At 37.5% G+C, this 12,674-nt stretch overlaps 1 protein-coding gene across 7 annotated transcripts in view; it reads left to right on the plus strand.

The window, feature by feature from the left end:
* Nucleotides 1-12,674, plus strand: part of Kiaa1109 (KIAA1109 ortholog) — a 196,753-nt gene that overhangs the window by 176,307 nt on the left and 7,772 nt on the right. For all 7 annotated transcript variants that reach the window (XM_021195875.2, XM_029537784.1, XM_029537788.1 and 4 more), the window contains 10 exons: nt 579-779; nt 1,448-1,627; nt 3,522-3,659; nt 4,272-4,529; nt 5,311-5,461; nt 6,013-6,170; nt 6,299-6,491; nt 6,713-6,930; nt 9,635-9,886; nt 11,313-11,516. In XM_021195875.2, coding sequence (XP_021051534.1) covers nt 579-779; nt 1,448-1,627; nt 3,522-3,659; nt 4,272-4,529; nt 5,311-5,461; nt 6,013-6,170; nt 6,299-6,491; nt 6,713-6,930; nt 9,635-9,886; nt 11,313-11,516 — 1,953 coding nt within the window. The remainder of the gene's footprint in view (nt 1-578; nt 780-1,447; nt 1,628-3,521; nt 3,660-4,271; nt 4,530-5,310; nt 5,462-6,012; nt 6,171-6,298; nt 6,492-6,712; nt 6,931-9,634; nt 9,887-11,312; nt 11,517-12,674) is intronic.

Here is a 12,674-nt window from a genome sequence, read left to right on the forward strand (position 1 = left end):
TAAAGGTTTGATTGTAAAGTATAGTTGAGGATTTCTTGATTTCTAGTACTTCTTCCTCACTGAAAGCCCTGTGCTACAAATCATATGGAAATACAAATGTAAGTGAGAGTACAGTGTTGGCTAGCGTGAGTGGGGATTGACAGTAGACTTGTTTAAACAGCAGTCCTTAGCCAAGGGCAGCAGATGCCTTTCAGAATTGGATTTCACAACTGCAAATCTTTAACTGGAAGCTAGTGTGGAAAGCAGGAACAGTGTGCAGATGTCTAGCCAATCTGAAGACCCTTCTTTCTAGAAAGAGTTATTTGATCTAAAATGCTAGAATGGCCAGGTGGAACACATTAAAGCAAAATAAATGAATGAACACCTAAACTCCAGTTGCAGAGAAGCATGAAAACTGTTGATGGGAAATCATCCTTCAGATTTGGAAGGTGTCACTCGGGCTTAGGTCCTGGTTTTTTGTACAGTTATCTTGAATTCAAAATTTTACCAAATAGCCTTATGTTTGGCTTTTGAGAGAGAGCATGTTCATCCTTGTAGACTTCCTTGTGGCTGATGATGCTGGAATGTCTCATTTACAGGCTCTTCAGGATTAGGCAGCCCACTTGGCCGAAGTCGACACAGCAGCAGCCAGTCAGACCTGACTGGCTCCAGCAGCAGCTCATCTGGCCTGAGCTTCACTGCATGCATGTCTGACTTCTCCCTGTATGTGTTTCACCCCTACGGCGCTGGGAAGCAGAAATCCACTGTTTCTGGTCTCACATCTGGATCAGGAGGACTAGGTATGTTTGCTCGTAGGCGTCTTTGTTAATTTTTTAAGCTTTCTTAGACTACATGACTGTGACTATAAGTCAACATGAGAAACTTGTACTTTTCCCTTTTGATAATACCTATTTTATCCCTGTTTTATAAGTAAAAATATGAAACAAATTCAGATAAACTGATTATACAAGAATTTAAAATTTAAGAATGCTTGTTAGATAAAATGTAGAGCATAAAATAGAAGAATTTTCTTAAATTAAATCAAATTCACTAAAATATTATCAAATCACTTTGTAAAAAATTATAGTCCATAAAAAGTAAAATTTTTAAAGTGTATAGGTTATGCTTAGTAATTTTAAATGAGATCATTAAACTGTCGTTTAGTAAAACTAAATCTGCATTTTAAAGTTCAGGTCTCATTAGTGAATATTTCTTACAGTCATAGAAGTAAATACTACCTTTTGTTATTGGGATGAGCTTGTCATGTATATGGGCTTCAACCTGTCTAAACTCTGAGAAATGCAAATACTCCTTAGATTATTCTGTCTAAACTTTCACTAATTCAGCTCCTTTTAATTGGTGGCATGTTACAGTGTATTGGATAATTTTCTTTAGTTGTGTGCATATGCACACATCTGTATGTACATGTGCATACATATGAGCATTTTTCTTGTTTTGGTTTTCTCAGGGAATGTGGATGAAGAACCCACTTCAGTCACTGGTCGTAAAGACTCACTAAGTATAAACCTCGAGTTTGTAAAAGTGAGCTTGTCTCGGATAAGGCGCTCAGGAGGCGCCTCGTTTTTTGAAAGTCAATCTGTAAGCAAGTCAACAAGCAAAATGGACACTACATTAATCAATATATCTGGTATTCTCTTTTATAGTTTTTAATTAAAATATCATTTTAAACAATGAACTCTATTTTTAATAGTTAAATATGAAGTATACATAAACATTAAGCTTAGTGATAAAGGTAGGAAGTTCAGCCCAGCCTACAAAGACTGTCAACTCAGGCTGTTAGTGTTAGAATGTTTTCTAGGTAGACATATCCAAGGGTAAAAAATACCAAATTAAAGAACAAAGAAATCTTTTTTTTTTTATTTTGCTTCTTCACGGTTATGAGTTCCTAAAATTTATGACTTTTTATGTGTATCAACTTGTAGATGTTTACAACACTAAAAATGGGATGAGTAGCCTTAATAAAAAGTCCTACTTTGTATTAGAAGATCTTTGCATTGTAACTTGAGTACTTAAAATTAAGTGAATATAACCATCTTGGGAATTTAGGGTACTAAGTGAAAATGTTTACAACAATAATCTCACTAATACAGTATTTTCCCTTAAGGTGATAACCATTTAGCGAACACTTTAAGCCTATGTTTTATAGTAAACTTTTGCCAGACACTACGCTAGGTTACTTGTGTTCACAGATGTGAGTAATGCAGGTCTTACATGTGGACAAAAATAATAACAGCATATTGATGTCAGGAAAATACCATTGAAAATGGAAATATGATATTTTGAATCATAGCAGTATCAAAAAGGGATATCTTTGGAGCATCTTTGGCTGCTATGGCTGAATCATGAGGTTTAATCAAACACTTAGTTGTACAGAGTAGATGGGGCAAGAGGGTGAAGTCCTGGCTAAAGGTAAAGGTGATGAAATAGACCAGTAGCAGACTGTGGAGTCAGATTGCACTGAGATCAGATAGTTATTCTTTAGGTGGTGAGAAGCCATTAGGTTTCTTTTGTTTGTTTGTTTGTTTTGTTTTTTTGTTTTGGGGGGGTTGTTTCTTTTTTTCCATTATTAGATATTTTCTTTATTTACATTTCAAATGCTATCCCAAAAATTCCCTATACCCCCCCCGCCCTGCTCCCCTACCTATCCACTCCCGAAGAAACAAGCTGGAATAGCCATTTTAATATCTAATAAAATCGACTTCCAACCCAAAGTTATCAAAAAAGACAAGGAGGGGCACATCATACTCGTCAGAGGTAAAATCTTCCAAGCAGATGCCATTAGGTTTCTAAAGGGTTGGGATGATGCTTCAGATTGGTATTTTAGAAAGAGAGTCAGTGGTACCACAAATAGTGGGAGGAAAAGATGCTTGAGGATGCTGTTTAATCACCAGTAGTGAGTGAAAATCTGATGTAACAGTAAAAAGAGAAAGGTGGAATAGCTTCAAAATGATAGAAGAAAGTCCTGAAGTTGCACAAGGAGCAGTAGAGGACAAAGGGTGACTGTGAACTTAAATGGTCTGGAGAGGAACAGAAGAGAAAGGGGGCAGAAAAGAAAAGGTGCCAAAACAGAGCCCCTGCGGAGAGCCATAAGGGTGCTTTTCTTGTGAAAGTTTCTGCCCTGGACAAACAGGGAAATAAGTACTCCCTTGTACAAAGCTGTTTGGTTTACAGTTCCCTTTGTGCAAGTTCATATCCCAGCTCATAATCTTAAACTGCTCTCCATGTTTGATGAGCCATATTTTATACTATAGGCTTGCTTTATAGATAATCTCTAGCACCTCTCTGTGGCAGAACAATAATAGAGCCCTGACTTGCCGTCTCCCAAAGAAAGGACACAGAGCTAATGATTTTGCAATGCACTCTTTTTCTTTAATGTGAAGAATGATAAAATGCAATGTATCCTGGTGTTTTATGGTTTAAAACAGTAGGTATATCCGGCTCTCTAATAACGTGTCTGATAACTAAAGTGTTAAAAGTTTTAGAAGCCTGTTCTAAGCTCTAACAAACTATTTCTGCATCAGCTGTTTGTGATATAGGGTCTGCTTCGTTTAAGTACGATATGCGCCGACTCAGTGAAATCCTTGCATTTCCAAGAGCCTGGTATAGGAGAAGTATTGCAAGGCGCCTGTTCCTTGGAGACCAAACTGTAAACTTGCCAAGTAAGCATGTTATGTAATCATAATTAGATTTCTTTTCATTTGGGTTAAAGAAAACAAGATCCATGATTAATAACACAATTTTTGTTAAGCTATACCATGTAATTCATTCATTTGTTCAAAAGAATGTCTGTTGAGTCCCTCTAATAGCAAGCACTCGGCATACCAAACAAATACCTTACCCTCTTGAAGATTACCTCCTAACATTTTATTCTATAATAATTTACTCGGTAACCCTTGTAAATTTGGAGGTGCAAGTATCTATTTATTTAAATAGTTAATTAAAGCATGGAAAAATGAAAATACTGAAAACATCGTACTGTTTTTGGATGCTGTTATAGATACTGATATGTCGAGCTGAAGAGGTTGTGGATATGAATAGTACAGTTGCCCTGATACAGTGGAAAATGTAAAAATTCTTGAGTGGGTTTGTTCTCTCTCCAGTAATGTACTTTCTTCCAGGATTAAATAAAATGCTGGATTGTTCTTTGCAAATACTGCCATCTGTGGAAGGAATAGACAATGTAGTTAGAAATAGTGTCTGGGTACTAGAGAACTTTTATCACTTAATGTTCTTATCTGTGACTTTTACTTTGTCTTCTACTCTTGTACTAGCATCTGGTCCAGGGACTCCTGATTCCATTGAAGGAGTGAGCCAGCACCTTTCTCCCGAGTCATCAAGGAAAGCTTACTGCAGGACCTGGGATCAGCCAAGCCAGTCAGCCTCCTTCACCCATATGCCTCAGTCACCCAATGTGTTCAATGAGCACATGACCAACAATACCATGTCACCAGGGACAGCAGCACAGAGCCTTAAGTCCCCAGCTTCTATAAGATCAAGGAGTGTTTCAGACTCTTCAGTTCCTCGAAGAGGTAACTTTTGTTGCCAGTATGCCTCAAGTGTTCCTAAGATAAAAATCTTAATTAAATTACTCTTAGGTTTCTGTCCCAATTACTAGAGATGGATTCTTAAGGAAAAGAAACCAATAAGTACCAAACACTCCCAGGTACTGGCTGTCTAGTAGCTTCACCAAGGGTAGGAAATGAGCAGTCGCAATATTGTCAGTGTACTTTGTAAGGACAGCTGCTTTTAGAAACATTCTAACAATGTTGTGAATGTACCAAAAGATGGTTCAGTACTGAAGAAACAAAGTCTTTATATTGATTCAATTGTTCATTTATTTAGTCTTTTTTTTTTTTTTCCACCTCTTGGATGCTGGTGTTGTCCTTGTGCTAATGCCTGAATTTATCAAAATGAATGATATAGTTCTTGGCACAACCAAGACCAAAGTATAATGAGCAAGGTCAGTCCTTGGTTTGCTCACAGAGTCCATTAGATGAGTGCCAGCTACCCAGCAAGTGCCTGCATTTCTGAATGGTTTCTGTCTTTGAGACTTCTGTTTGACTGAAACACTTTGGCTTTTGACTTATGAAGAAAATCCTGGACTGGTGATTTATCTGTGCAGCTGTATCCCATGCACACCAAAGCTATCTCATCTCACCTGATTTAGAAGCAATGTGACTATTAAACATTTGGTCTCGTACCACAATATCATGTCTACCTTTGGATTATAGAAACTAGTGGGTTTTACTTTGTAATAAGCTTTGTTTTAAGTGAATAAATGTGCATTTGGGTTTTTTTTTCTGACTTTAGATTCAATTTCAAAAACATCAACTCCTGTTACCAAATCAAACAAAGCAGCAAGCCAGCAAGGGACTCCGTGGGAGACGCTTGTTGTGTTCGCTATCAACCTGAAACAATTAAACGTCCAAATGAATATGAGCAATGTCATGGGAAATACAACGTAAGCTATTCAGAGAAAATTTATCTATCTAATAGCACTTTAAATGTCCCTTGCAGTGTTATAAAGCAGTTCAAACTCTTTTAAATGTAGTAATATTTTGAGACAGTAAGTAGGTGAAAAGTTTTAAACTTTTTAATCTGAAAATGGCTTAATTGACAGAGTACTATAATACAAACAACATGAAACACATTCCCAGTGGAGAATTAACAGAAAATGGAATACTTTTCTAGCTATAAAGCTTCATTAGTTTTAATATTCAAACATCAACCACATAGTATTTAGTTCAAATATGTGTTGAGCTGGGTGTGGTGGGTGTATGCTAATCATCCCAGCACTCAAGAAGCTGAGATAGGATCATTTCAGTTCCAGTGTTTAAGACCAGCTTCAACAACACAGTGAGAACCTGACTCAAAAAACAAAAACAAAAACAAAAACAAAAAAAAAGTATTTCATTATAAAATCGGATCTCCTGCGTATAATCTGATTTTGCTATTGGTTTTAATTCATGACATTACCAGCCACATATCTAACAATCTTTTCCTTCTTTTTAGTTGGACAACTAGTGGTTTGAAAAGCCAAGGCCGGCTTTCTGTAGGAAGCAACCGAGATCGAGAGATTAGCATGTCTGTTGGGCTGGGAAGGTCACAGTTAGATTCCAAAGGAGGAGTAGTTGGTGGGACCATTGATGTCAATGCTTTGGAGATGGTCGGTATGTTGGAATTTTACAACGACACAGCTTATTTTCAAACATTATGTTTGAAGAAAAGAGCTTTAGAAAGTTGAATTTGATAAGTTTTTCCATGAATATTTGAAAAGTAATTATTGTTTTTATTTTAGCTCATATTTCTGAACATCCAAATCAGCAACCAAACCACAAAATACAGATTACTATGGGTTCTACTGAGTCTCGAGTTGATTATATGGGCTCAAGCATCCTCATGGGTATCTTCAGTAATGCTGATCTTAAACTTCAGGATGAATGGAAAGTAAACTTGTATAACGCCTTGGATTCAAGCATGACTGATAAAAGGTATGTATTAGGATGTCCCCTTCTGAAAACTTTATGTGACTGCTGTTAACAATTTTGTTTAACATTCAGGGGCAGGAAAAGTAGTTCATTTTTTTCTACAGACTAGTTTTTATATTATACAACTAATACAAATGAAAAGGCTGGGCAGGGGAGAATAATTATTTTTGCTTTATTTATATCATCTCTGAAATTTATTATACAAATTGTATTTTATGCTTTAGTGAAATTTTTGTACATGGAGATTTGAAATGGGATATTTTTCAAGTAATGATATCAAGATCAACTACACCAGACTTGATAAAAATAGGAATGAAGCTCCAAGAGTTTTTCACACAACAGTTTGATACTAGTAAGCGAGCTCTGTCGACCTGGGGACCTGTTCCTTATCTGCCACCCAAGACAATGACCAACAACCTGGAAAAGAATTCACAAGAACAATGTAAGAATTAGAGTGTTGGTATATTTTTTTTTTGTTTTCCCTATGTGTTATATTCTTAAGTAACAAACACATTTATATGCTGTACTTAGAAAGTATCCTGTAGGCTCTCCATCCCGTCCACTCAGCAGAAAACTGACTGTGTTCCTAGTAATGGTGTCAGCTGCCCTTTGGGAAGGTATTACTTTTTACCCTCCACCACAGCTTAGCTGCAGCATGTCTACTCCGTGACAAAGTTAGATTCTGATTTGTGACATGGGCTGAGGACGCAGAATAACTGAGTCTTCTCTGTTAACCTAGTATTAGGCAGGTTATTATCTTTCACTCAGTAATTAAAAAATTAGCATGTATTTATTAAGCAACAACTACATGCCTTCATACTTCTCTAGGCACAAAAGTTGCAAGCTATGCCATCGCTAACTCATGAACCTCACATTCAAATAGGAGATGGAGACTATAATTAAATATATAAAAGTCATGGTTTCAGGTAGACAGAAGTGCTTATGTAAAACACAAAGCATGGGAAGGATATAGAGAAGGTTAAAGTGAAATAATGGCTACTTCAGAGATGATGATCAGGAAAGCCTTGTCTGAAGTGAGTAGAAATGAGTCACTGGATGAAAAATCTGCGATTGAATGTTGGGAAAGTTCTGGGCAGAAGACTGTGGAGGTCTGAAGCTCCTGTTGTTCCTCAGAAAGTTGGCTTATTTGAGAATCATTGCTGGACCTGGGATTTTAACCACTTGGGAAAGTGAGGCAGGAGACTACAGATCAAGTTCAAAGGCAGCTTGGACAACTTAGTGTAAGACCCTGTCTCAGAATGAAATGGTCACAATAGTCTGGAGATATAATTCAGTGGTAGGGCCCTTGCCTGACATGGTCTCAATGGTCATGGGGATTTGAGGGGAAATGAGAGTCATTAAAATAACTGTGAACAGAGCAGAATGATCAGTAAGAAAAATATTGGACATTATCTCAGGTAAAAGGCAAAAATAAGGTTTTTAATATGATGAGTATTGTAGAGTTTTTAAGACATTTGGTATCATTTGGTTTACCTTGGTGTAAAATACTCCTTTGCAAATAATCACCATGGCTACTGTGGGGAGAACAGACATGTAGGCAGTTAGGGATGGGCACAGGGAGAACATTGTGAAAATCCAGACTGAAGAGGATTTTATGGTGTCTACAGGATACCATACTCTCTTCAGTGACCTTTAACTAGGATAACTGGTAAATGTGATCAATAGTAAGCAGAATGATGACAACTTGGTAACGCTTAGTTGATAACTCTTGATGGTTTGGGGGTTTTCTAGATACAGGGTTTTTCTACATAGCCCTAGCTATCCTGGAACTAGCTATGTAGACCAGGCTGACCTCCTAAGTGCTAGAACTGAAGGTGTGCATCGCTACACCTGAGCTATCTCCTTAATTGTCTACATTGAAAGCAAGCCAGAAAACATAAACAAAAGTGAAGGGTCATATTCCTACCTCAGAATCATCTCTGTGGAGCAGCTTAGAGCTTAAATGTGAACAGATTTCTATATATTCTCTACATATTTGTACACTTGTTTGTTTTATTTTGCTTTGTTTTTCAAGTCAAGGTTTCTCTGTGTAGCCCTGGCCTTCCTGGAATTTGACCAAAGTATCACCAGTCCTTTTTTACACTCAAACTTTCTACTTTGTCAGTTAGTTAACTATTCAAACTTCATGGCTGACTCACAAGTACCAAGCAGTTTGTCCTGACCATGCTCACAGTTTAAACCTGGTTGTTATCTATCTGTACTCTCCTTTAGTTTGGCATAGTTCTTTTTGTATGACTATACTTACTAAATAAATATGGCCAGTTGTCTGCAGGATACCATACTCTCTTCAGTGACCTGTTTGTGGTGTCATTTTCTTATTCTTCTACGCCTTTATAGTCTTTATAAGCACTGTTGTTAGCAAGCATATGTAAATTGTGGTGCTGTGCAAAGTGTATGGTTTACTTTATTTTAAAAAGTCCTTGTCAAGACCAGTTAAATATAATGTATGATCCTTGGTAGCACTAAGAAAAAAATGGAAACCATCGAAAAAGGACATTACTGGAATAAGTGAAAAAGATCTAAATCTGAATTCTGTTATTCATTAGCCCTTTTCAAATATTCATGTGCATGTATAACACCTGGAAATCTATATTTTGAAAGTGCTAAGAAATGAACTCAGGGCCTTCCACATGCCAAGCCAATGCTCTATCACTGAACTGTGCTCAGCCTAGGAAACAGTGAGTAGATTTAAGACTGTGGAATTCTAACAAGCTCCTATTGTGGTGCTGATGGTGCTAGTCATCTGACCTGGAGCATGGAGGAAAGAAACATAAAACCCCTCACTCTGTTTTTATTTTAAACCTGTGAAAAATTGATAGATGTAACTGACAGTTGCCTTATTTCTTGTTGTGTAGGATGTGTGTGAAATACCATTCAGGATCTTTGTAAGTCAGTCAGCATTATAGACACCGAGTTGTGAGAGTTTTGAACACTAGAAAGTTCATCCCTTCCCAATCCTTATGCAGCATCTTTTCCTTCTGTCTATTGAACCGTTGCTTAGCATTCCCCATTATTTCCACTCATTATCAGAATGGAAAACACACATCATGCACATCGCTGTAGAACAGTCCCACCTTTGGATACTTAAGACAATTTATGACAAATGTTTCTTGATTTTCTTGTAGTGCTTGATGCTGCACACCATCGACATTGGCCTGGCGTATTGAAGGTGGTATCTGGATGCCACATATCCTTATTTCAGGTTCCATTACCAGAAGATGGGATGCAGTTTGGAGGATCCATGAGCTTGCATGGAAATCATATGACCCTGGCTTGTTTTCATGGTCCAAATTTCCGTTCAAAATCCTGGGCCCTTTTTCATTTAGAAGAACCAAATATTGCCTTTTGGACTGAAGCTCAGAAAATCTGGGAAGATGGTAATGTGACACATTTCCAGCTTTTATTTTTTGTGTTTTCTGGCATGATCATAAATGACTAAAGTCATTTTTTTTTTGTTATTTTGTATGTTGATTTTTGAGGAGTGTGCGTGCATATCTATGTGTGTGGCATAAGTGTGTTTGTGTTTGATGTGTGTATGTTTGTGTATGGTATATGTGTGTTTTTGTATGCTGGTTTGCATGTATGTCTATGAGTGAAGGCATGTGCATGCCACAGTGCATGTGGAAGTTAGAGGACAACCTGGGGTGTAAGTGCTCACCCTCTGCCTCCTTTAAGATTAGGTTAGCTGACTCATGTGCTTCCAGGGATTCTCCTGTGCCCACCTCACATCTCACTGTAGGAGTCCTAGGACTAGAGACACATAGCACTGTGTCCAACTTTCTATTGGTTCTGGAATTGAAGCGCTGGGCCTCATACTTGTACAACAAATGCTCTCCACACTAGGCCATCTCCCTGACCTCCTTTTTACTTTTGCTTGATTGCTGTTGTTTATTTTGTGCTATAGCAAACATAGAAGTCAGAGGACAACTTGAGGAGTTGGTCCTCAGTTTCCATCATGTGGATTTTAGGGGTTAAATTCAGGTTGTCAGGTTTGGTAGCAAGTGCCTTTATCCCCCGAGTCATCTCACCAGCCCCTTCTGACTTTTTTTATTGGAGAAATCCATCTCTGTTTGTTATCCTGTAAGTAAAAGATCGGGGAGTTCATTGTTAGTGGATCAGCATTTATAAAGTATAGACTTGTTAAAGATACATCTAAATATACTTCTACACTTGCTCTCATACTCCGTGTTACTTAATTTAGTGTTGCTATGATGGCCTTAGCATGTTATCTAGAAATATTCCTTATAAAAATGTGAAGACAGTGATGGTGTGAGAAGATTCTCTGTCAGACAAAAACAAAACAAACAAAACAAAACTGTGTTTTGAAACTTGAGGGAAGTAATAGAGCCCTGGGATACCTCAAGAATATTTGGGCAACACAAATTGGCCTTGGTGGGTTTTTTAAAAAGGACACCAAGACGTACACAAAATTCTCAAAGAACTAATAAAAATGTAAAAACAACAGTTCCTTTGAGCAGTTTCCTATTCAGTGTTGCCTTGTGCTTTGCTTTTTAACAGTATCTTACTCAGTTGCCCAGGTTGTCCTGTAATTCATGATCCCCCTGCCTCTGCTTCCTGAGTGGTATACCACTGACTGACCCACTCCGAGGTTTCTTAACAAGATGGTTGATGTTCTTCATTTCACTGGGTTAAAACCAGCTAACTCTTTGTGGACTTTCTCATTTACTTAGCCTTTCCTACTCTGTATAGCTTACCTACATCTGTTACTCTGATGTCGCAGTTATTTTCTTAGCCATAAAGACAATTTATCACTTTTAGAAACATACTTTTCTTGTGTTGTAGGCTCTAGTGACCACTCTACATACATTGTTCAAACACTGGATTTTCATCTGGGTCATAATACCATGGTTACCAAACCATGTGGTGCTCTGGAAAGTCCCATGGCAACAATAACCAAGATAACAAGGCGTCGCCACGAAAACCCACCCCATGGAGTAGCCAGTGTAAAAGAATGGTTCAACTATGTCACTGCCACAAGGAATGAAGGTTGAATATTTAGCCTTTTGGGGCTTATTTTCTTTCTTGTTTTATTTTGAGCTCTGACAGCTGTTCAGAAATCAAGTAGAGTCAAATGTTCATGTCTTGATACAGTTTTCATTTTATTTCTGTTAATACACAAAGTGGCTATTTGATACAAGAAACAACCACCTGGTAGTACATTTTACAAATTCAAATTATTCTAGAAATAACTGAAACCATCCTTTAAAAAATTGGTTTTAAATAAATAAAAATTTAATGTGTTAATTTTGTAACATTTGGTAAATATTTTAGAATTATTAGAAAAATGTTTTGTAGTTATTCTAAAAATTAGACATTTAGGAAATGTATTATATGGCCAACTAACAAAATGCCAAAAATGTAAGATTCTTCTTACCTGGAATAAAATTTCAGTAATATTACCCCTATCAATTCATAATACAAAGAAAATGCTTTTGATGAATTTTTCATTTTTGAGACTACTTCTCTGGCCTAACAACCAGGATGACAAGGCATCACCACCAAAGCCCTCCCCGTGGTGTAGTGAGTGTAAAAGAATGTTCAACTATGTCACTGCCAGGTCATGTAGTAAATAACTATAGTATTTACCGAGCTGCTCCTATGTGACTGCTTTTAGTTTGCATATGTAACATTGCTTTTATCAATCATCTGATATTTGGCAAAGCTGATTAGATTAAGACATGTTACGATTTGACTGTTTTACTTAAAAATGGCTTTTTTTCCAATTTTTATTAGGTATTTACTTTATTTACATTTTAAATGCTATCCCCAAAATCCTCTATACCCCCCCCACTCACCTACCCACCCACTCCCCCTTCTTGGCACTGGTGTTCCCCTGTACTGGGGCATACAAAGTTTGCAAGACCAAGGGGCCTCTCTTCCCACTGATGGCTGACTAGGCCATCTTCTGCTACATAAGCAGCTAGAGACACAAGCTCTGGGGAGGATGCTGGTTAGTTCATATTGTTGTCCAACTATAGGGTTGCAGACCCCTTCAGCTCCTTGGCTACTTTCTCTAGCTCCTCCATTGGGAGCCCTGTGTTCCATCCAATAGCTGGCTGTGAGCATCCACTTCTGTGTTTGCCAGGTACTGGCATAGCCTCACAAGAGATAGCTATATCAGGGTCCTTTCAGCAAAATCTTGCT

This window comes from Mus pahari, chromosome 4 (assembly GCF_900095145.1).
Source record: "Mus pahari chromosome 4, PAHARI_EIJ_v1.1, whole genome shotgun sequence".
In the NCBI taxonomy this organism is placed as follows: Eukaryota; Metazoa; Chordata; class Mammalia; order Rodentia; family Muridae; genus Mus; species Mus pahari.